We start from the raw sequence: 24,056 nt of genomic DNA, 5'->3' as shown, positions 1-24,056 counted from the left end.
ACGCCCATTTCTCCCAATAAACAGCGAGCCCCCCGAGGGGAGGGGTGGTATATGTATAGCACCTAGTACGGAGTGTAGCCGGGGCTTAAGAAATGTCAGTTGAATTTAGTAACTTACTCACTTATTCTCTTTCTCATTGACTCACTCTTTTATTCATTCCCTTATTCGTTTATGCCCTTATTCATTCCAGAAACATGTGCTATGGGGGCCAATGACTTTTCCCCTGATCTGGGTCTTCCACTTTCTAGGGTGGTTGAGGGGGGGTGGGGGCGGCGTGGGGACATGACTGCAGAATTCCAGGAACACGTCCACAACTTGGGAGAGCTGGACGAGTCGGAAGCTCTCCAGGGAGGGAAGGAAGATTCTGGAAGGCTGCAAGGTTGGGGCGGAAGGTGCTGAAGGATCAGAGGAGACACGGTTGGGAGCGGTGGGGGGGGGCGGGGGGAGGCTGGCATAGGCAGCCTCCTCTCTGCCCCACCCAGACCCGGCTTTTGCCGGCTCCCGTTTGCTCTGCCTGGAGGAACCTCTCCCCGGGCTCCACATGTTGAAATCCTACCCTTCCCGGCCTGGCCAGCCCAGATGTCCTCGAAGTCTCCCCTCACTCCTCCAGCTGGAAGGGCCACTCCCTGCTGCAAACAATCTTCCCGAGTACAAAATCTGGACCTCCCTCATGGCGCTGACCACTTCCTGCCTGTGCTGTGGTGTGGCCCCTCCCTCCACCCAATAGACCGTGGCCCTGTCCGACTGTTCCCAGGAACCCTTGGGGGCCCAGCACAGAGCGGGTGCTCAAGCTACTCAGGCCTAACCCGTGAACCGCACCACGCGTTCGGGCAGTGATTGTGACCCCATTTTAGGGATGGGGAAATGGAGGCACAGACAAGTGGCTTGACTTGCCCTCACTCCCAGAGCAGAGCCTAGACTTAGCCCTGCGTTTCTGGCCCCAGAGGCAGGGCTCTTTCCAGGGCAGCTTGGTGGGAGGTGGGAGGAGGGTGGGGTGGGGTGGGGTGGGAGCTGGGTCCTGAGAACCAGCAGGCCAGAGAGATTTGAAATTCGAATGGCCAAGTTCAGGAAAAGCACAGCTGGGGAGGAGCCAAGGTATTTATTATGCTTGGTTTCCCCGCTCCAAACAGAGCTGATGGATGGAGCTGCTCCCGTTCCTATAAACAGCTCGGGCCTCCCTCCCCTCTGCCCCTCCCCACTCTCAGCCACCACAGCCCCAACTGCTTCTAGGGAGAGAGGGGTTGCGGGAGAGATGACCAAGGGAGGGAAGGGAGAAGAGTAGAAGAGTGCGGGGAGGAGGAAGAGAAGGAGGAGATAAGACGGGGTCCCAGAGACAAGAAGAAAGTGGAGGGAAGTAGGGGGTGTTGAGAGAATATTCTTCCTTTGCCTCTTCCTTTGCGTCTTGTGTCCCCTGCATCTGTCACCCCCTTCTCTTTCTGAGGACTGGTCTTAATCCCAAGTTTTTAAGTCCTGAAGGGTGGGGGCCATGCATTCAGGAAGAGCTTTCTGAGCTCTCCTTCTGTGCTAGCTCTCGGGCCCTGGGGACACAGAAAGGATTCTGGGTAGAATCTCCCCCCAGGAGCTCTTAGTCTGGTGGCAGATCAGGCAGAGATTCCGCCCCTCCCCCCAGCCCCCTGTGGCCCGCAGCAGCCTGGGGCTGTGGAGGGAAATCAGGGCAAACTCCCCGGAAGAGGTGGTGCAGGCAGGGGTTGAAACAAGAGTTTGGCAGGTGGGTCAGTGTAGGTGAGACACTTTAGGTGGAGGAGGCGGGAGAGAGTCTGGTGTTGGCAGGTGGACAGCCCCATGGTTAAGACGGCTGGCTCTGGAGCAGCACATACCTGCGTTCCATCTCGGCTCTGGAAGTTTACACGGCTGCGGGAACTTGAGCCTCAGTTTCTTTAAAATGAGGCTGATAATAATAGAAGTCTCTTCAAAGATGGTAAGAATTGCACATAACAAACGTACATTAAGTGCTCAGTGCAGGGCTGACTCAGAAGTGCTCAATAATTATCAGCTCTGAGCACCGGGTTGGAGATGGCCAGAGAGAGACGGAGCGCAGGGCCCTTGTGAGCTCCCTGAAGAACAGGGGCACAGAGAGCAGACTGTGGCTCCTGGGCCCTGGGCAGGGGTGACAGCACAGGGGACTGAGAAGGTGAGGCAGCTTGCGGGCCGTGGGTGCTGCCTTCCTCCCCTCCTGCCCGGCCTGGCCTGCGAGCCTGGCTGCTGCGGGGCCCTGTGCCTTCGGGGAATGCCACAAGAGCTTACTGAATTGAACGGGCTGGGCGACCTGGCACGCAGGCTGTGACGTGGGCGGACAGGGGCCTCCCCTCTCCCTGGAACTTGCCGGATGCTCTGATGACCTAGTTGGCAGCTGTGTCCCTGTTTGGCCGAAAACAGGAATTTCTGCCTTGCTGGGGGTCTTGGCCAGGTGAGCAAACTCCCCTGTTTGCCAGGAAAAGGGGTCAGGGACCTGGTGGGTTCCAGCTGGATTGGAGGTCTGCAGAGCCCTGGGCCGAGCTCAGCCTATGCTGTTGCCTTCCTTTACGCCTTCACTGAGCACGTGGTCTGTGCCAGGGCACTGAGTCACATGCCTTCTGACGCCACGAGCCCCATCTATGAAATAGGCATTTAAGATTTTCCTTTAGGGCACCTGGGTGGCTCAGTGAAGCGTTCGACTTCGGCTCAGGTCATGATCTTGCAGTCCGTGGGTTGGAGCCTGCATTGGGCTCTGTGCTGACAGCTCAGAGCGTGGCTCCTGCTTCGGATTCTGTGTCTCCCTCCGTCTGTGTCCCTCCCCCACTCTCTTTGTGCGTGTGTGTCTCTCTCTCTCAAAAATAAAAAATAAATAAAAATATACATAAAATGTTCTTTTGGAGGGGCGCCTGGGTGGCTCAGTGGGTTAAAGCGTCCTACTCTCGGTTTCGGCTAAAGTCACGATCTTGCGGTTTGGGAGTTCGAGCCCCACATTGGGCTCCACACTGACTGCTTGGGATTCTCTTTCTCCTCTCTCTCTGCCCCTCCCCTGCTCGCATACTCTGTGTCTCATTCTCTCAAAATAGATAAATAAACTTAAAAAAAATTTTTTTTTTGCCTTTGGAGTAGGAGCTCTGAGGTGAGAGGTCACAGCCCAGAGGAGCTACCGTGGAGAAATCTCCAGGGTGCTTGGAGGACAGAGGAAGTGGAGCGTCACTAAGTGGGAATTTGTGGGAGAGGAAGAAGGGAAGAGAAGGCACTTCTAAAGGGGATAGTGTCTGGGTGTCAGGCAGCTGAGAAGGGCTGATGGGTCCACATGAGGACAGGCACAGGGGTCTGGGAAGTGGGGGGTGGGGTAACTGCCTGCCCTCCGGACTCTACCTCAGAGCCCCTCACCTGTCCCCCACCTCCACCCCAGGTGAGGTGGCTCTTGTCCCCTCCCCCAGACCTCACAGCCCACACCCTCCAGCTCCCTTCCAGGAACCAGGAATGCTCTCCTCCTTGCCCCCCTTCCCATGGTCTTCTTTTAAGCTCGGTCTTGAACTGCAGCCATCCATTCAACTGACCATCGATTCAATTCTCTGGCCCCCGGGAGAACATTAGCTCTCCCCCAGCTGGGGAGGCCTCTGGGTATCAGGGCCGGATGCTCAGGGCTGACTGGGGCTGGCGCTAGAGATGTGGGCATCGGAGCAACGGAGTGGCTACAATCATGAGGGTGATGGCATTCCTGGGTGAGAAGGGAGGGGAGAGGGGGGCTACTTCACCAAGCAGTTACCTATGAGGTAGGAGAAGGAAAGGGAAAGCAGTTTAAGGGTCTTTTACTATCTTTCAGATAAGCCAGACTTGAACACAGCCAAGGTGTGAGAGGAATGTGCGAAGACAGGGGAGAGGCTGCACAGGGAGGAAAATGAAGGGCCCGTGAAAGGTCCCGGAGGGTGGGCGGGAGAGACAGCAGGGCTCTGCGATGAGGCAGGGCCGTGAGCACAGAGAGAGGGTAAGAACAGGAGCTGCTGAAGGAGGAAGGGTCAGGCCGGGTCAGGGCTTGTTGCGTGCAAGGGTCAGAGGTGTGGCAGGGGAATGAGGGCTGAGGCCCCAAGGTCCCGGGCGGTGAGGACCCAGAGCCTCAGTCTCCCCTCAACAGCCCTCAGCCCATCTCTCCATGGGTTAGCCATGAGGATCCAAAGCCCGCAGTGGAAGCAGAGGGGGCAGGGCTCAAGCGGATGCCATGAGGCCAATCACCCACAGTGAGGAGGAGGCTGGCAGGCCACGCTGTTTCTCCCAAATTATTTTTTAATACATTCATGTGGGTTATACAAAGAGCTGGTCCCGAGGCCAGGGCTGTGGCCTGGCTCCTGGGAGGTGAGAGCAGCATTGCGTAGTGTTTTCGAAGATCAGGCACGAAGGGGCCCACGCCCCGCCCTCCAGGCCTGAGGAAGAGTGTTTATGTGCAGTGACCACTTGTGGTTGTGATCCCAACCAGGGCTGGATCCACCCGGCTGTCCCACATACCACCAGGGCCCCAGGCTGGGGCCAGGATACCAGCTTCTAGCCCCGGCTCTGCCACTGACTCCCTGAGTCCTTGACCCTCTCTGGGCCTCAGTTTTCTTGTCTATAAAATGGGGCCGAGAGAGGGGTGTTTTCATTGTCTCACTCAAGCACCATCGTGAGCCAGACCACGGGCCAAGCATGGGTAAGATGGTGAAGACAGTAACAACAGGGTCTTGGGCTGACCCCAGGGCTCCCTGGAAAGCCCATGATTCCATGGGTGTGAAGAAGAGGGAGTTACACCTAGATGAGTATTTCTACTCATTTGTCTAAGAGGAAAAAGTCCCTGCCTGATGGGGACCCGAAAGAGTTTGGAGCCAGCATTATCTTGTGATAGGACAGCTGAGAGAGAAGGGAATCACTCAGGTCCAAGCCCTAAACCCCCCTCACACCCCCAGGGAGGTCCGAATCCACTTTTTCTCACAGGCTTTGCCACCGACTTGTGAAGCTCTCAGCAGATTCCATTCTCTTCCCCAGCCTCAGTTTCCCTATCTGTGCAACGGGGAGGTTGGACTCAATAGTCTCAAACTCAGGACTTCGCTCAGGGGAGGAAGAGGGAACACAAGAGCAAAACAGGAAAAGGTGAATACACACCAGTCTGCAAAGGAGGGAGTAAGGGAAACGGAGGCAGAGGAGGAGGGGAGGGCCTGTGTCTACCTGCCTAGGAGAGAGGCGGGAGAGGAGTGGGTGGGTATATGTGGCACAGGATGCCCCCAGGGCCTGTTCCCTCGCTGTGGGTCCATTTCCTGTCCACCTAACGGCCTACAGCCCCCACAGTGGCAAAGGTCAGGCCCTGGAGACAGGAGGATTTGAGTCTGAATCTCAGCTATGTCGTTTCTTAGCTGGAGGACCCTGAAGGGAGAGTTTTGGAGTTTTGGTGAAATGGGATAAAAGACCAACCTCAGACGGTTGTCGAAAAGAGGCAGACGTGTCACCGCTGCCGAGCCTGGTGCAAAACAGAACCAGATACCTAAGCTTCTAACTCCTGGCTCACCAGCCGGCGTAGGGCTGGGACTGAACAGCATGCCTGCAGATGCCTGCAGAGGAGCTGGGGGGCTGGAGCGGTGTTTGGGCTAGTGTGGGCACCACGAGGGTGCCAGGTAGGGAAAGAGCCTGTTTGGAGTGGGAAATGGGATGGTCTACCACCCGGCCGGAACCCAGGGCAACCGCCTCTTAACCGGGAGCCGCTGCAGCCCGCCTAGTAGCCGGACCCATGCGGCTCCACTTCTCTTCCGGTCACAAGCTCTTCATGTTCCAGAGAGGCTGCAAGTCATTATCAGAAGATGTGACAAACAGTCTGCTTGGAACCGGCTCAGACAAGTCTTCTGGGTCTCGCCCCTCCTTTGCTCCGGCCCTGCTGAGGCAGAGCTCGCCACTGAGCCCCAGGACTCAGCCAGCTGGGGCTGGAGAGCTTTGGGGCCCTGGATCTCCACACTCCGTGTGGTCACTGCCTGGCTTGGCGACCACCTCCCCACCAGGGCCGGGAGATGCCTGAGGGCAGGGATGTGTCTCAGTCACCGGGCGTCCCCAGTCCCCAGAGCAGGATGTGGTGCAAAACAGATGCCGGGCGAAGTTTCGTTGACTGGATAGGTCGACCTTATTTTCTGTCGCTCCTGAAACTGCTTGACTTCCGGCTTCCACAGCTGGACCACATGTGTGGCCTGGGAAGTGGGTCACCTGCCAGTATGGCGGGATACAGGGAAAGGAGCCCTGGGCTGGGATTTAGAGAGCAGAGTTCTCAGACCCTGTGTGACCTTGGGTCGGTCCCCGCCCTTGTCCGTGCCTCTGGCTCCCCAGCTGACCCGGCGGGGCTCCCGGCCGGGCCGTTCTACAGTCTCTGGCCTCTCTAGGCTTTGTACTGCTGGTTGAACTTCTGCCGGCGGACACAGCAACAGGTGGCCAGTGTGGTGAGGAGGACGGCAGAGACCAGTGCGAAGGTCAGGATGATGATGAGGTTGACATTCTTGAGCCCCCCCTTCTCACAGTCCTCAGGACGCACGAGGCTCAGGGATACCTCCTCCCGGGAGCCGAAGCGGCAGGTCAGGTCCTGGGTGGCATCCACGTCCACACGGCCCTGGTGCAGCTGGGCTGCCAGCCAGCCGTTGCCGCAGCAGCTCAGTGGATTCCCCTGCAGGTAGAGGCGCCGGAGGCTGGTCTCGAGGCCGCCCATGGCACTGCCTGGTAAGAGGCTGAAGCTGTTGTTCCTCAGGTCCAGTACCTCCAGTGACACAGCCTGCGTCCAGGCAGGCAGGCGGCTCAGGCGGTTCTCGGCAAGATTGAGTCGCTTCAGGCAGCTGAAGCAGGGCAGGTCTACTTGCAGGACGGCCAGCCCATTGCCCTGCAGGGCCAGGACCTCCAAGGAGGCCTCCAGGCCCGCCAAGGCCCCCGTGGCCACATCCAGCCCTGGGTTCGCAGAGAGGTCCAGCTCGGTAAGCGGCGTGTGGAGGAAGGCACCCGGCCGGAGCACCTCCATCTCATTGTCCGCCAGGTTCAGGATGCGGAGGGAAGAGATGTCAGAGAAGGCCACACAGCCCGAGGGGCCAGGCTCACCTGGCCCCCCGCAAGGCCTGATCTGGTTCCCCTGCAGGTTAAGCTTCTGCAGGCTGGCCAGGCTGGCAAAAGTGTAGGGGGGCAGGTCCTGCAGGGCATTGTCCTGTAGGAGCAGTGTCCGCAGAGACCCCAGGGCCCCGGGGCCCAGCTCCAGCGTCTCCAGTGCATTGTGGCTGACGTCCAGGTGCACGAGGCAAGGCAGGAAGCCCGCACGCCGCACCTCGAAGGCTCGCAAGCAGTTTCGGCTGAGATTTAGGAAGCGAAGGGAGGTCAGGGGCTCAAGAAAGCCCTCAGGGACCAGCTCAATCTCATTGTAGCTCAAATCCAGATTCAAGAGCTGGGAGAGGGGGTGGGTGCTGGAGTTCCGGCTGGGGTTCGAGAAGGGCAAGGCTGACCAACCCTCGGAAGGTGCATGGATGCCCTCACCGCCCTGGGGTGGCTCTGTGGGGAGCCGGATGAGGTTGTTGGACACGTTCAGGTAGATGAGTCTCGGGAGCGCGGCCAGGTCAGGGAAGTGGAGCAGTCTGTTCTCCCGCAGGTCGAGCCAGGCGAGCTGATACTCAGCCTGGGGCTCTGGGGCCGTCTGGAAGGCCTCAATACTGTTGCAGCTCAGGTCAAGCACCCTCAGCTGTTGGAGGCTGAAGTCAGAGATGCAGGTGAGAGAATTCCTGGAGAGATTGAGGTGGGCCAGGTGCGGCAGGGCCTCGAAAGCACCGTCCTCAATGTCCATGAGCACGTTGCTGTGGAGGTCCAGCCGCTCAAGCACGGGTGTGCCCCAGAAGGTATGGCGGGCCAGGCGGGTCAGGCTGTTCTCTGCCAGCGAGAGGGTGCGCAGGGCAGGTGCCTCCCCCAGCAGCCGCTCCACCAGGCCACTGTACAGACTGTTCCCAGACAGGTCCAGAGATGTCACATGTGGCAGGGGGCCCAGGCCAGGGGCGCTCAGCACGGTGCCCACTGCCAGGCGGTTATGGGCCAGGTTGAGGTGCTCCAGGTGGGGCAGGGCCTGGAAGACACCCGTCTGGAGGAAGCTGATCTCATTGGTGCTCAGGTCCAGGTGCCGAAGCTCCGTGTAGAAGCCCAGGGGCGAGGCCAGGATTCTCTGCAGCTGGTTTCCAGATAGGTCGAGGGCCTCGATGTCCAGCGGGAGCATTGAGGGGACCTGGAACAGGCCAAGACCCTGGCACAAGACCTCCTTGTCTACCTGGGGTGGGTCGGGGAGGGCAGGGAGAGCAGTGGGCATTAGTGGGTGCAGTGGGGGGTGGAACCAGACACAGCATCTGGAAAGGAGGACTCGACCCCCTCTCCTACCCACCCCCACCCCAGCCAGACCTAGCGAGGGCTCCACATTCCTCCACCCCAGCCTAATCCTCCCATGTCTGGATGATCTCCATCTTGCCCCCTGCTCCCATTTCTGGCACTCAGTCCTGTGCTGGGCATCAGGGAGGGACTTAAGGAAGTTCGATGGATGCACACAGAAATAACAGACAGATATGAGGACAAATGAACTAACAAAACACCCTACATTGATTATTATCCCATTTTACAGGAAACTGAACCCTATTTCACCTAGAGTGATTCCCAAGCCAGTGGACAACAGGGCCAAGCTGATAGCCGGGACTCCTGGTTCATATCCTGGGTTCCTTCTTTGGGCCCAGAGAGTTAAATTTACCCGGCTGCTATTAGACTAGAAACCATGTGGGGAGAAATGTTTCCAAAATGCAATTTGTACTCCTCTCACTAGTTCTCATTTTGGCCTCCTACCCTCAGACCTCATTCCAGGGGGCAGAGCTCCGGGTCCTAGTGCCTGCCTTCCTCACTGCCTATCCCCAGAGGAGACCTCCTTTCTGCTGCTGCTACCTGCCCCACCTCCATCCGTGGCCTTGCTTCCCAAGGCCCGATCCAGACTGGCCTCTGGAGATGGGAACAGGGGTAGGGAGCAGGGGGCAAGATGGCCGGGGTCCCAATCCACATTCTTTGGTGACAAGAATACGATTTTGCTGTGTGAGCCTTACCAAATCACATCATCGCTCTGGTTTCTTATGTAGAAAGTTAACAGCCTTCCTCAGCACCAACTCAGCATTTTACATTTTATTTAGCACATGCAGGCCCCTCGTCTCACTGGAGCCTCGCAGCAGCAAGCCCGTCAGATATGATCACCCCTATTTACAGAAACCCAAGCTCAGAGAGGGTAGAGAGGCTCCAGGATCGCTCAGCCGATGAGGAGCAGAGCTGGGATTGGAGCCCGGGTCTCCTCACGATCAAAGGCCCAACTTCCGTCCTTCTAGTGCATGTGCCTTCTGGAGCCTGAATGCTTTCTGTGCAGATATAGTCTCCCCTTCTCATCCCTTCAAGGACCCCAGGAATGCAGCCTTTCCCAGGAAACGGTCTGACTTCCACAACCACCCAGTTCAGGCCTATTCCCGCCCCGGGGTTCTCTGTATCCATTGACCCCTTCTGACCCCTCCACCAGTCAAATGCCTGGCAACTGCTAAACAAACAAACAAACAAACAAACAAACAAACTCTGTGCCACCCTCTGCTTAATCCCCTCCAGGGCAAAGTCCAGGACCCTCAGTGGGTTCAAAACTGTTTGTAGCCCTTGCCAGCCTGTCCCCTCTCCCCCCAGCCCACTCCTGCCCAGCCCACATGCAGTGACAACATCTGAGCAGTGCCCTTCATACCCTCCCACACCTACCTCTGGGCCTTCTCCTTGCTGTTCCCTGCACTGGTTAGGCCCACCCCCACCCAGATCTGCAGAGTGAGCCCAACATACTGAGCTGGGCAGGTTGGGTCTCCTCTGGGCTCTCCCCGGCCCAGAGAGCCCCCGGTGCTCCCTCTCTCAGAGCTTTGGCCCCAGATTGTGACTGTCTGTGTGGGACCTGCTGCGCAGGGAGCTCAGAGCTAACAGGGACTGGTGTGATTGATGGGGATGCCTTGGACCTGGCCCACAAAAGGGGCTCAATCAGTTTTTTTTTAATGAATGAGTCACGGACATCTCTGGCTTAGTAAAGGTCTGAGGGATTGAATCAATCACCTTTCGGAAAGGAAAGAAAAAAAGAGAGTCGATGTATTCAAACTGGACTCAAAGCCCATTAGAGTAAAAAGACTCTGGCCCACCCACTTCTCAGATGGGGAGACGGAACCTGAAGATGGCAGTGACCTATGCAAAGTCACAGTGAGTTAGTGGCTGAGCCCACACAGCAGGAACAGCAGCCTGGGAGCCCCCTGCCTGGCCCAGCTCTCAGCTTCCTCCCTAGAACCCCAAGGTGAGTGTGGTGGTGGTGGTGGGGGGGGGGGGGAGGGTCCTCATCAGGCATCTGTGTGACTCTTCCCCATTCCAGGCAGCCCAGTGACCACTCCTACCACCTCCAGCGAAGCAGCTTCCTGGAGGCCTCAGAGACCCACAGATACACCCGCGGTTGGGTGCCCCCACGAACCAGAAACCCAGCCCTGTCACCTTGCCAGCCCTTCCCGTCTCTTGCCCCTTCCTCCCTCACACCCTCTCTGCCAGCTCGGGCCACTAGGCACGGCCTCACCTCCATCCTCAGCTCCCTGGACCATCCTGACTTAAGGAAGAAAGAGCAAAAGGAACACAATGACCGCGGCTGTCACGGAGCGCCAGCTCTGTGGCAGGCCCCATGGCGGAGTACGCAGACCCCTTGCCTCATTTATTTACCCTGCTGTACCCCCTCAGGAAACTGAGGCTCAGGGCAGGGGGGTGAGCTTCCCCCAGCTCTGACGGTCAGAGGCTCCAGGGTACCAGTGTGAGCTCCTTTTCCTGTTGGTGCCGGCTGAGTTCTGATCACTGGGCCCTCAGCTGGCCCAGCACCCACATTGACTACTGCATCACAGTAAATGGTACCATTTGCCGAGCATCTGCTGTATGGGGGGCACTGTACTGGGACCCATCTTATCCCACCCCCATCTCGCCTCTGGATACTCAAAGGCTCCCAAGACACCAGCCCCTGAGAGCTGAGCCAGGACACAAAGCTGGCCAAGCCCAGGGCCTAAGACTTGCTTTCCACCCTGGTGCCCACGAAGGCTGGCAGGGCGGCTCTGGGCTGCCAGTCCAGGAGGGAGCGTGAAGGCCAGGGTGGCTCTCAGAACTCTGTTTCTAAGGGTGTCCGCTGCGCCTTCGGCTCTGAGCCTCCAGCATGGCTGACATGGCCAAGTTCAGAGCTGTCCTTGACAATCTGCTACCCGCTGTCTCTGGGATGCCAGCATGCCACTGCCCCGCTTTTTTTTTTTTTTTTTTTTTAGGAGGGAAGAGGACTTTCCACCCAACTCCATTTTGCCACTTGCGCATAGAAGGGAAATGAGGTAGAAAGAGGCACCCGGCAGGGAACAGCACCAGCTCGGGAGACCTGGGTTCAAGTCCTAGCTCTGTTGCTTCCTGTCTGTATGACCCTGGTGGGTCACATCTCTTCTCTCAGCCTCGGTGTCTTCAGCTGAAAAGAGTTCTTTGTAGGATAAAATGAGAGAAAGCCCTCAGCATGGTGCAGGCATCTCGCGAGCCCTTAGTATGTGGCAACTTCTTTTCACTATTTTGAAAGTCATCGTCACTCCTATATTGATCTTCTATGGTAGTTCAGAAAGTGCTTTCTGAATGCACTTTTACCCGGAATGCAAAGCTCACTCAGCTTCCCTCTGCCTGTTGGGTGGTCCAGCCCCTTCACTAGGACCCCGCCAACCCAGGGAAGGGCTGCCGGCCCTTCCAGCCCCCGAGGCAGCTGCCCCACCTGTATCATGAGCTTCTGGCCCCAGGTCCAGGTGGGGCTGCTGGAGGGCCTGTGCCTTCTCCAGCCTGACTCTGGCCTTCACCTGGGTGACTTATAAGTGGACCTAGGTGGTCCCTTTTCCCTGTATCCTGCGGGGTCCCAGTGACTTCAGGGCTAGTCTGCCTGGCTCGGGGCAAGAAAAAGGACCCAGAGTGAATCAAACCTTATCTCTGCCCTCAAGAAATTCTTGGTCTGGCAGGGGAACCAGGCTTGGACCCACTCACCCACTACCCCGTGGGCTCAGTAGGAGGGTCCAGAAAGAGGAAGCAAACAGAACCAGAGCAGCCTGGGAGTGGTCAGGGGAGACTTTCTGGAGGAGGTAGCATTTGGCCTTGGCAGTACTGAGTGAGAGGCATCCCATCAGGGAAGCAGCAGACAGGCCCAAGTCAAGGACCCCAGTTAGGAAAGGAGATTTTCTGCATGAGGGACCCAGCTGGCCCACCCCCAATTCCCCACACATACACATACTCTGCATCACCCAGATGGGTCCACTGCCCTGCAGAGGCAGCTTGGGGAATAGAGTCCAATATCAGCCCCCTGGTCCTAGTTGAATGACCTTAGACAAGTAACCTAACCTCTCTAAACAGCTGTTTCCAATTCTATACAATGGGAATAATGGTACTTACCCAATAGGATTAATAGTGCAGAAGGTATTTAAACATTCTAGTAGGTACTTATTAAATGTAAGATTTAAATGCATTAAATGCATTCCCTGGGGCACCTGGCTGGCTTGGTCGGCTAAGCATCCGACTTTGGCTCAGGTCACCATCTCCCTGAGATCTCCCTGAGTTCAAGCCCTGCCTGGGGCTCTGTGCTGACAGCTCAGAGCCTGGAGCCTGCTTCGGATTCTGTGTCTCCTTCTCTCTCTGTCCCTCCCCCACTTGTTCTCTCCCTCTCTCTCTCTCTCTCTGAAATAATAAATGAATAAACTTTATAAAAAAAATTAAAACATAAATGCATTCCCTTTCCTCTTCTAACTCCTCTGACTTCTGGCTTGTGGGGCTGGGACGGCAGGACACCCTAGGGGCCCTACCCTGCCTAGGTGGGGCTTCTTACCATCTTACAGGGCACCTTGTCTCGGTGTTGGGAGGTGGCCAGGCCCAGGGTCAGCACGGCCAGGAGCAGCAGGATCTGGTGGCTCATGGCTCTGTGTAGGGTGGGAAGGAAAGGGGAACACTGTAAGATCACTGGCTCCTTTCCACTGCCCCCATCCTGTCTGTGCCTGCCTTGAGGGAACCCCAGATCACAGTGGAGGTGGGTGAGAACTGGGTCCAAAGGCTACCACAAAGGACCCCTAGTGCCAGGCCATTGCCCCAGGCAGCAAGAGTTTTTAAGGGGTGGGTGACTTGGTCAGATTTGGGTTTCAAAAGACCCTACTTGCTAGAAGACTGCCTGGAGGAGGTGAGCAGGAGACAGAGGGACTCTAAGGGCTGCCCTGGGCCAAGCTCAGGGCTGGGGTGAGGTGAGGTGGGGAGCTAGGCCTCTGACTGCATTTCCACCCAGGTCATAAGCAGGTCCCCCATCCTAGTTCCTTAGACCCCAAACGGAATTCCTCAATTCCCCCCACCCCCGGACTTTTATTTTGCCCTTTTTCTTTTGATTTTCTGATTCTGGAGTCGCTGCCATTGTTTGAAGGCTGGGCCTGGAGCCCTGACAGGAAACCCCGCCAGGAGGCCTCTGCCCTGCCCCCAGCACTGTCGCTGTGGACTTCCCCAGGAGCGGTCTCCAGGCCCTTTACTTTCACTGAAGCTACTGCCTACTGCCAGTGCGGGGGGACTCTTAGGCCTGCTGGTGTCCTCTCCGTGTAGAGCTGAGGTGGCATGGAGGGGGGCCACAGAGGCCCTGAGCAGGGTTGCATCCCATTGCCGCTAGCAGCTCACTTGCTGAGGAGCTGGGCCAAGTGCTAGAAATACACAGATCTAGCTACTGATTTCATTCATTCATTCATTCATTCACACCTAAACTGAACACCTCCTCAAGTCTGGCTCTGTGCTGGGAACTGAGGCCACATATAAATGCACAGAAGTGGTCATAATGCATACAGAGTGTTAACAAGGAAGGGCACGTAAAGCCCTCCAAGAGCACTGGACTCAGTCACCCGTGACTGACTGCTTTCTCTTTCCCCTCCACTTGCCTGTTGTGTGACCTTGCACAAGTCACTTCACCTCTCTGAGCCTCAGTTTCCTTTTTTTTTAATGTTTGTGTTTTTTTTTTTTTTTTTTTTTTTTGAGAGAGAGAGAGAGAGAGAGAGAGAGAGAGAATGCATGCACATGCACAAACGGGGGAGGGGCAGAGAGAGAGGGGGCAGGAGATCCAAAGCAGGCTCCGTGCTGACAAGAGTAAGCCCAACAGAGACCTCGGACTCATGAACCGTGAGATCATGACCCGAGCCGAAGGCGGACACTCAACCGACTGAGCCACTCAGACGCTCCCTCAGTTTCCTCTTTTGAGGTTAATGCCAACTTTGCCAAGTTTTGTTAACGATCAAAGGAGATGCATTCTATGAAAGTGCCCTTACAGTGCCCTTTATCATAAACCAGGCACTCTTCTCGATACTTTACGTGTATTAACTCACTTAATCCTCACAGCAGTTCACGCACTTGGTTCTATGATTACCATTCCCATTTTGCAGGTGGGGAAACTGAGGCTCGGAGAGGTTAAGTAACATGCCCAAGGTCACACAGCTAACCAGTGGCTGGCACAGGCAATCTGTGCCCTAAACGTCTACACTAGAAGGTCACCCACGGGTGCTTAATAAACGAGCACTGAATCGCCACTCTGAAAGGTGCTTTAGAAGAGGAGGCATCTATGGGACCTTTGAGGGCTGGGTTTTTGTTGGAATCCACCAATGTCCTTGTGATAAAGTTTAGATTAAGAGGGCTAGTTCTGAGGCCCCTTCTTGCCCAAACATTCAGGGGCATCTTTTAAACGCCATTGCCTGGGTTCCCCTCAGGGCCATGCCCCCCCGCCCCCCCACAGCTGCTCTCCTCTCACCTGCTTTCACAGGAAATTTGGTTCTGCTGTCTAAAAAGCAGAACATCACCCCCCCCCCCCACCTTTGAAAGCTAGTATAGTCAGAATTGAGTGGAAACCTCTCAGGGGGGGCCTTCAAGGCCCTTGGGGAGTATGCCTGCACGGTTAGTTCTTCCCTCCAGCTTCATCTAGCACTGTCCCCTTTCCCACTCTGGGTTCTGGAAGCCTCCTATTGCCTTCAGTTCTCTGAGTGCCTTTTCACTGCCCCAAATCTTCACTTCCTCCCCTCTCTTGTGCTGAATGTCTCCTTATCCTTTGGATCTCAGCTTCGATACCACTTCCTCCAGGAAGCCTTCTCTGATTCCCCAAGTCTGGGCAATGTATAGCCCCTCCTCCAGGTTCCCACAGACCCTGGGCTTCCAGTGAGCACAGCACTGAGCACTCCGTGGCTTGTGCCTCCAACCCCTTTCCCACGGTCGGTGCCCCAGGGCACAGAGGACTCACTCTCCCCTGGGATCCATTTCACACCAGCAGGCAGGCCAGGGAGGCACTGAGAATTGACACAAGGTGACGCTGGCGAGAGCAGCGTTCTCCTAGACTCTCCCTTCATCTCCCTGCCGTACCTTCCCCCCCATCAGTGGGTGCTGTCTGTTCTGCCTGAAACACAGACCCTGGGGCGGTCTGCTGCCTCCCTCCTCCATCACTGCCCCACAATGAGGCACCGCCACAACCCTGGGCCTTGAAGCAACACCATACTTCCACCCTGACCCCTTTCAGGCCGCCCTCCACGCACAGCCAGAGTGAGGTCTCCAAATCATATATGAGATCATGAATCTCACAGCTTGAGAAACTCCAATAACATCCGGGCTTTACACAAGCTCTTCTCTGCCCGCATCTCCCATTCACCCTGCCCTTACCAAATTCCACCATTCCTCAAACATAGCAAGTGCATTCCTGCCTCAGGGCCTTTGCCCTTGCTGCTCCCTCCACCTGGAATCCTAGTCCCCAGATTCTCACACATTTTATTGTTTCCTTGCATTGAGCATTTTCTGCTCCTTTATTTCTGATTCTGTGAGAACAGGGGTCTCTTAAGTGAACGAATGGCAAAGCGAGGGGTAGAGGCTCTACTGCAGGGGCCTGCGAGGTCAGGACAAGGTCAGGACCTCTGGGTCCTGAACCTGAAGGCATTGTTGCCCAAAGGGGCCCTCACCACCCCTCCTCTGCCTGCCAAATTTCACCCTACCCCTGAGGCAGGCATCTGTGCATCCTTCCACAGTGCCCAGGACTCGATGTGTGGCATTGGAGGGCTATTCACCCTCGAGGGAGCACTGCAGTCACTCAAACCCAGGCTTACTTCCAGACTCTACTGCTTACGGACCCTGCTCCCTGGGCAAGTCCCTTAACCTTTCAGTGCCTAAGTGTCCCATCAGTCCAGCAAGCAGCCTGGTTCCTGTTCTGCCACTGGCTTCCCCCAAGCACGGTGATGATCAAGCTGAGAATGGCTGTCAAAATATCCTGGACACATCTTTCCCAGCTGGGGCAAAGACCCACAAGGCTGAACGGCCCAGGTGAGGCATGTTGAGGAGGGAGGCCTCTGGCCTGCAGACCAGTAGCCTAGGCAAGAGAAGGCAGGAGACATTTTAGAACTCTGACTGGGAGGAGAAATGCCAGAGGATAACACTGTGTGTGTGTGTGTGTGTGTGTGTGTGTGTGTGTGTGTGTGTGTGTGTGTGATAGAGACAGACAGAAAGAGAGAGAGAGAGAGAAATAGTGGGGGCAATGTCTGCTATTATAATAAGCCCATCTCTACTATTTCAGGACGTTAGACACTCTTCTGAGCATTTGACGTATATTATCTCTTTGAAATCACAACCCAATAAGGCGGTTACCATAATTTCCACTTTACAGATGAGAAAACTGAGGCTCAGAAAGGTGAAGCGACTTAGCCCACAGTTACTCAGCTTATTAGCATTTTGGGGGTTAGCCCAGGTCTCCATGACCCAAATGCTGTGTTTTCTCCAGGTGCTGAGCTGCCTGCTCGTCCTCACTTTGCCCATGAGGAAAACGAGGCTCAAAGAGGTGACTTACCCAAAGTCACACAGTAAATAGCAGAGACTGATTCAGAATCTGGTCTGTCTGCCTTCAGAGCAAATGTTTCCACTACACCAGGCCAAGTGCTCCCTCCCTAACCCCTTCCGACGACCCCCACCCCCACCCCTACCACACACAAACAGGCTCACAGGACTGGGCTCTGGGGTGCTCCTCTCCCTCCTCTCAGCCCCAGTCTCCAGCAGAGTGGGGTCCTGGGAGAGCTGCTGTGGACTTTCATAGCAAGCAGTGAATCACTAAGGGCAAGCCCCATTCTGGAGACATGTGCATCCCACGGGGGAATTAGACCTTAACCCAAAGGAATGTAGCTGTGATGGTGGAATTTCAGGCAGCCCGGGGTGGGGGTGGGGGTCCCTCACATCTTACCACTCATGAAGAAGGCCGGCTTCAGAGCCCCCTGGGAGAGGTGCCTCCCCGACCCCCCCCCCCCCCCGCCCCTACCAATCCCCACCCAGAGATGGGCAAGGAAGCTCTTTGGTGCGGTGGGATGGGAAGCCCCGGGGCGGCCTGAGTCAGAGGGTGGTGGGAGATTTGGATTCAAATCCCGATCTGCCCTAGCCTAGCTGTGAGTTGTGAGTTCCCGGGCAAGTAAGTGCCGGCCTTTCCGCCCCTGTTTTCCCATCTGTCAAATAGGAACGCCGGGCTCTCCCTTCGCGGGAAAGATCAGCTGAGACAGGAGCCTTGGGGCCGAGGGAGGGTCAAGCTTGGCTCCACGCGCGAAGTGGGCGGCGGCGGGAGAGGACTACTGGGGGGCGCGGGAGGCGTCCCGACCGACTCGCCGCACCCCGCGCTCGCCAGGGGCGCGGGACCGCGGGCTCCCCGAGGGGCCGGCAGCCTCGCCCGCGGGGCGGCTCCTACCTGGCTCAGCGCGGCCGCCGCTCCTCTCCCGCGCAGCCCCGGCACATTTTGCGCAAATCTGCCCCCCACGGCCCCACCCCGCGCCAGACCCCGGGGTCACGGCCCGCGGAGGCCCACGGCTGCTCCACTGCCCCACGGGAACCCGACCCGCGAGGGGGCGGCTCGGGCTCCAATTTAAATACCTCTCCTGCCGACCCGCCCCACCACGCCCCCCCTCGGCCAAGCTGCGGGGTCCTAGCGCCCGGCCGGCGCGCCCCCGCGTGACTCGGTTTCTCCGGAACGCGCGAGAGGGTGAAGCATCTTTCCGCTGGAACCCGGGCTGGGAAGGGGCGGGGTGGCAGGGGGCGGGATGAAAGGGCCGGGGCGGGGGGGGGGCGGGAAGGAGGGTCGCTAAGGAAGCGCTGGGCGGGCGAGGCCGCCCCGGACCGCCGCACGTGCAGCTCGTGGCCCCGCGGGGTCCGGAGGGGCGGGAGGGGGCCCTCTAGGAGCCGCAGGTCCGCAGAGGAAATCCGGCCTGGCCCCGATTTCCCCGCTGCCGGCGCCGCCGCACTTAGGGGGGACAAACAGGAGAGGTGACGGCGGGGCTGAACGCGGAAGGAAATGACCCTTCACTGGCCCTGGGGCGGCCGCAGAGGGGGTTCCCCACACCCCGGCCATCCCCTCTGACGAGTCCAGGCAGGTCACTTCCCCTCTCTGATTGTGCTCTTGTATCCAGACTCGCCTTCCTCCATCATCTCCCGGACCCTTAAGCTGTCCTGTGAAATGGTACCATCCGAGCCTCCAGTTTTCAGATGGAGAAAGCGAGGCTAGGGATGGGACAGCGAATATACAAATAGAAAGCAGTTGTCTGGGACTAGTCAGGTCCCCATTTATATTTGGGGAAACTGAGTCTCGTGAAGGTTAAATGGCACATCCAAAGTCACATAGCCTAACAGAGCAGGGACTGGAACGCAATCTGTCCATAAAGCCAAGTCCAGGTGGTTCTGGGTCCCCTTTTCCAGGCACCATCTTGCTCAGGTTGGTTTAAAGTGCTGTGCGCACAAGGAGCATGGTGGAATCGTTGTCTTTTACATTACAGATTGAGGCACACCTTCCCCAAAGCCAACCCCTCTCCTAGATGCCTCGGCCCTACCTAATCATGGGTACTCTGTCCTGCAGGGTGTGGACCCAAAGATGGGGGAGAAGGGTCATGTCTGTCTCCTGGGCCTCAGTCCCAAGGATAGAATGTTTCTCTTCCCAGCCCTGAAAGTGACATGGGCTGCTCCATTTTACAGATGGTAAGTGACCACCCAAAGCCTTGTGTTAAATCAGGGCAAAGCTGGGCTTAGAAACTGGGTTCCCTGAATCCCTAGATGGCTGCCATCTTTACTTCTTCCCATCTGGCTTACTGTGGGGACAGGTGTGGGCAGATGGGGATGGTCCAGAGAGAGGACAAACTGTGATAGCAGGTGGCCCAGGTCCTAACCTAATCTGGGAGGAGATCAGGGAAATCTTCCCTAAGGAGGGGCCTGAGCTGGAATGAAGGCATGGGTAGGAAAGGGTGCAGGAGCAGGGAAGGGTGTCGAAGCCTCCCCCTTCCCTGTCAGCCGCCGGAGGCCTCCGAGCTATGCTCTTGGAGGTCCCAGCTGGTCATCCCAACCCTCTCTCTTGATTCTAATGCTCTTCTGGTCAAACAGAACCTCAGTTTCCCTGTCCGTAAAGTGAGGCAGATAGTAGCCACTTCTTGGGGTTAGTGCCAGAACGAAGCTTAGCGAACCCCGCCCGGGGCCTGGCCCCAGTGGGTGTTAGGGTAACTCCTTGCTGGCTTTATTGGTGATACCTTTGCTGTACCCTGAGGGCTTCCTTTTCCAGATCCTTGTCCAAGGGGCCGAATGTCCAGAAACTGCTTCGCAGCATCCTTGCAGCATGGGCAGAGCATGGCCAGGCAGGATTCAGGCATTTCCCGGGTTCCCCCACGTGACCTGCTCCTGCCACACCCAGGCCCAGGCCGGCTGAGCGCCAGCTCGTCTTTCCCTGGGCTGCTGCCAAGCAGAAACCACTGGGCTGGCACAGAGCTTTGGCCGGGGTTGGGTTAGGGCGGGGCCGGAGCTATGACGGGCTGGGGACAGCGGCCTGCCTCCCACACACCCCCAAAGGCTATGGTTGTGGTTAGTTAGTTCATGGGGTTCCACCTCACCCAGTGCCCGGATGGGGCTCCCCGAGAGTTGGAGACAGATGGGCAACCAAGTGTGACCACCTGCTGCAGGTGCCTCTTGGGACCAGGGGCTAAAGCCAAGAACCCTACTCAGTGCCCCTCCCTTCATCTCTTCACTTCTGCAGCAGTCATGGTGCTGTGTGACTTTCGGCAGGTTGCTTGATCTTTCTGACCTCGGTCTGTGGATCTGCAAGTGAGACTGATAATATCACCTGACCTCCTGGCTTGCTGTAAAGAGTCAAATGCAACAATGTATGTAAAGTACCTGGTCAGAGGCCTGCGGCTCATGGTACTTTCTCAATAAATATGACCTCCGTTCCCTGGCGGGCCCCAGAAAGCTGATGAATAAAAATGTCCAAGCTCCACTCTCGCATCACCAGATGCGAGGCAGATGAGGACAGAGGATGAATGAGTCCAGAGGCCTCGAAGGCCAAGTCCAGGAGTCTGAGCTTGATCTGAAGGAGGGGGAGAGGTTGGAACTGAGCAGGGTCAGAGTTGCCTAGCAGCCATGTGGAGGGTAGCTTTCTTTAAAAGGCCACCAAGGCCGGCTCTCCATCCAGTGTTGGCTAGTTTCAGCTCGCACACCTCCGGGAATAGGGAGTTGTCCTGGTCAGTCCATCAGTGGGCAGCTCAGTCTTGACGGTGTTGGTATTTTTGTGAAAATGCCTCCGTTGCCTCATGCGTCTGTCAGTGAAGATAGGAGACGCGTGTTTTCCTGTGTCCTCGGGACCACCATTCTGAGATGAGAAAACCCTTTCAGGCACCAAGTCAGGCTCAAGTCTCCCTGGGAGGGCTCCACCTCAGGCCAAGATGACACTCAGGGTCTCAAGTAGGAGCGAGTGGCCCAGGAAGGCAATGAGGTGCACATCCTGTGTGACCTTGGGCAAGTCGCTAAACCTCTGGGCCTGGCTGTCCTCATCTAACTGTAAAACTGGAGTGGAAAGGACCATGGCGCCTTGGGCCCGCAATTTGGTTTCCACTGTTCTTTGCTAAATATCCACTGTGGACCAGTCTTTCGTCTCATGTGCCAAATCAGGATAAAGCCACAGAGACTTTCATTTAGGTGTCTTTATTTTCAATTACTGACTAGGAAAACAGGTTCAGAGGGGTTAAGCAACTGGCCCAAGTCACACAGCTTTGGAGTCAGGAATTGAACCCAGGTCTCTGTCCTCCCAGGCCAGGTCTCAGTGCAAAGATATGGTTTGCCCCTGCCCCTTGCCTTGCACCCCTGTGGGCCCCTGGGAGTCAGGAAGTCCCTTATCAGTCCCTACTGGGGCCCTGCCTTCTGGGGCAGAACCCTGGGTTCCCCAGCTCTTTTACGGCCCACCCTCTTTTGCTCCCTAGGGAAACTGGGCCCAGACCATACCAGCTAGGGCCACCTCTTGGAGGGACAGTAGGAGAGGAAAGCAAATGTTGCTGGGTATCAGCTGTGAGGAGTTTGTGAGTAAAAGCCAGTGTTGGGTGCTTGGGAAATAAACACATAAAGGACAAGTGGTATGTCCCTTGCTCTGATGTGTTAAATGGAAATAATGAAGGCTTGCAAGGCCAGGCCCAGTGCCAGGCACTATATTCAAATTATCTCCTCCTCACAGCCATCTGATGAAGCGGGGAATATTGTTGCCCCCCTTTTTGCAAAAGAGAGACCGAGGTTCAGGAGGATGACGGGAAGGGGCACAGCAACCATTTCCATCTGAGCCCTCAGACTCCAAGGCCCTCACGCATGGCCAGAGACTCACCTGGCTAATTCTCTGCTCTCTGTAGGGACACGAGCACTGGGAGTGACCAAGGCAGGGGAGGGTGAGGCCCTGTGTACCCCTCGGCCGCCACCCAGAGTCTGGTCCTCAAGAACTGGCTGTGGGGAGTTTGGAGGCTCCGGGAGGCCCCAAGGGAGAGGGGGATGGTAGATGAGAAAATTCGAGACGGGGCCAGGCAGGCAGGCAGGATCAGAAGCGGCTCCACAGCTTGACTGTGCTGTGCCACGGACCATGAAACCACAGCTCTCTGCAGTACCCGGGCTGCTGGGAACTGAGGGTTTGTCCCTTCCAGCCACACAACTTTTTCCCCCATTTTAACCATTTGAAGGTTCAACCCAATGTAACTGTCCCTGAGGACCCAGGGTTATCAGTACGGGCTTTAGACAAGCCCAGGGGAGGGGGGTGGGGGGTAGGGGAGACAGCAAGCACAGGAGTAGAGTCCAGGCTGCCTTGGGGACAGCCCGTCGCGGAGAGCTGGACAACCTGGGCCAAGTCTTTTCCCCCTGGTAGTCTCAGCTTCTCATCCGTGTGCTGGGGACTCATTCCGCCAGCTTCAAGGCGGCGTTGAGATGACACTGTGAAAAGCTGAGTGGAGCAGGGGTTGGGTCGGTATGATTACTGACATTGTCTTCCTCATGTGAAAGGCTATGACTCTGTGGTTGACCTGAACAGGAAGGGACCTGTTTGTTGGCAGGTGGAGCGCGTAGTGATAGGAGACAGTGACTGGGAGGGGCTGACAGTGACTGGGAGGGTCCCGGCGCTGTAGGCTCCGTGGACCCAGGGCAGAGGGCCAGACTCCTCAGGCAAGGCACGGCGCCCGTGAGGGGAAGGGCCGTGGCCCAGGCAGGGCAACCCGTGGTGGGTGTACCCTGCGTCCAGGGGCTCCCCAAGTTGAGGTTCCCCGCGGTGCTGAGCTCCCGGCAGGCTCTTGGCTCCTGTCTTCCTCCTGGGTGAGGGCGGTGAGGGTGGGTGGGTCAAAGCCCCAGGGTCTGGCAGAGCTTCTGGAAACCGGCTCACGCGTACCCAGGTGATCCCCACAGAAAAAGGCCGCCCCCTGAAGTTTCAGAGAATCCTGCTTGCCTCCCCTACTTCCGCTCCAAGAAAGACAGCAGATTCTAGGCCCCGAGAGCGTGCTGCGGGGGTGACTCCCCTCCCCCCCCTACTTTTTTTGACCTGCCCCACGTGAGGTACTCCTGGGTTCACACCACAGAGGCCTCGCCCAGCTCCTCTCAAACTGTGGAGACTATCAGAATCCCTGAGGGCTCGTTAAAACAGACTGCCAGGCCCTACCCCGGAGACTCTGGTTCGGGAGGTCCGAGGTGGGGCCCAGAAGCTGCATCTCATGCAAACCCCCAGTGGCGCCGGTGCTGCCCGGCCACAGGCCACCCTTGGAGAAGCGCCGTGCCTGTGAGGGTGAGGGGCAGCCTTCATCCTCTGTGAGATGGAGGTGACCACAGCCCCTCCTCACGAGCTGCCCAAATGAGGGCGTGAAATGGGAAGCTCTGGTTAACAGGAGTATGAGTCTTTCAGACCATGAGTAAAATTCCGAGACCAGTGTGAGGCCTCTGTGTACTTAGAGTTGGGAAGGGGACGGGCTGGCCCAGGAGCTTGCTTTCTTTCTTTTTTTTTCTTTTTTCTTTTTAAAAAAAAAAATTCTTTTTTTAACATTTATTTATTTTTGAGACAGAGACAGAGCATGAACGGGGGAGGGTCAGAGAGAGAGGGAGACACAGAATCTGCAATAGGCTCCAGGCTCTGAGCTGTCAGCACAGAGCCCGACGTGGGGTTCGAACTCACGGACCGCGAGATCATGACCTGAGCCGAAGTTGGCCGCTTAACCAACTTAACTGAGCCACCCAGGCACCCCTCTTTTTCCTTTTCTTAATTTTAGGGTGGGGAGGGGCAGAGGGCGAGAGAGAGAGAGAGAGAGAGAGAGAGAGAGAGCACGCATGGGGTGGGGGAAGGGCAGAAGGAGAGAGAGAGAGAGAGAAAGAGAGAAAATCTTAAGCAGGTTCCACACTCAGCACAGAACCTGATGCGGGGATCGATCCCATGACCCTGGGATCATGACCTGAGCCAAAATTAAGAGTCAGACTCTCAACTGACTGAGCCCCCCAGGTGCCCCCCAGGCGGTTTCTAATGCAACTTTCATGTTGTGACCCATTCACTGCTATAACACCCAATGAGGTAAATATTTTATTATTATTATTATTGCTATTATTATCTCCACTTTATACAGATGACATACGAGGAAACTCAGAGAGGTTTAAGTGATTAACTCAAGCTTGCACAGCCAGTACAAATCAGTCCAGGCAGCAGGGTT

At 56.8% G+C, this 24,056-nt stretch overlaps 1 protein-coding gene across 4 annotated transcripts in view; it reads right to left on the bottom strand.

Annotated features, from left to right (window-relative positions):
- Window positions 1-4,243: 4,243 nt before the first annotated feature.
- Window positions 4,244-24,056, bottom strand: part of LRRC32 (leucine rich repeat containing 32) — a 28,681-nt gene continuing 8,868 nt past the window's right edge. Inside the window, exons 1-3 of one of the 4 annotated variants that reach the window (XM_045483914.1) lie at window positions 17,786-18,085; window positions 12,902-12,992; window positions 4,244-8,269 (exon numbers count right to left, since the gene is read on the bottom strand). In XM_045483914.1, coding sequence (XP_045339870.1) covers window positions 6,365-8,269; window positions 12,902-12,988 — 1,992 coding nt within the window. In that variant the 5' untranslated portion in view covers window positions 12,989-12,992; window positions 17,786-18,085 and the 3' untranslated portion in view covers window positions 4,244-6,364. Of the gene's footprint in view, window positions 8,270-12,901; window positions 12,993-17,058; window positions 17,199-17,785; window positions 18,086-24,056 lie in introns of those variants that run through there. The other 3 variants (XM_045483912.1, XM_045483915.1, XM_045483916.1) reach the window with 3 other exon arrangements.

This window comes from Leopardus geoffroyi, chromosome D1 (assembly GCF_018350155.1).
Source record: "Leopardus geoffroyi isolate Oge1 chromosome D1, O.geoffroyi_Oge1_pat1.0, whole genome shotgun sequence".
NCBI lineage: Eukaryota > Metazoa > Chordata > Mammalia > Carnivora > Felidae > Leopardus > Leopardus geoffroyi.
This window is presented reverse-complemented; position numbering and strand designations above follow the sequence as displayed.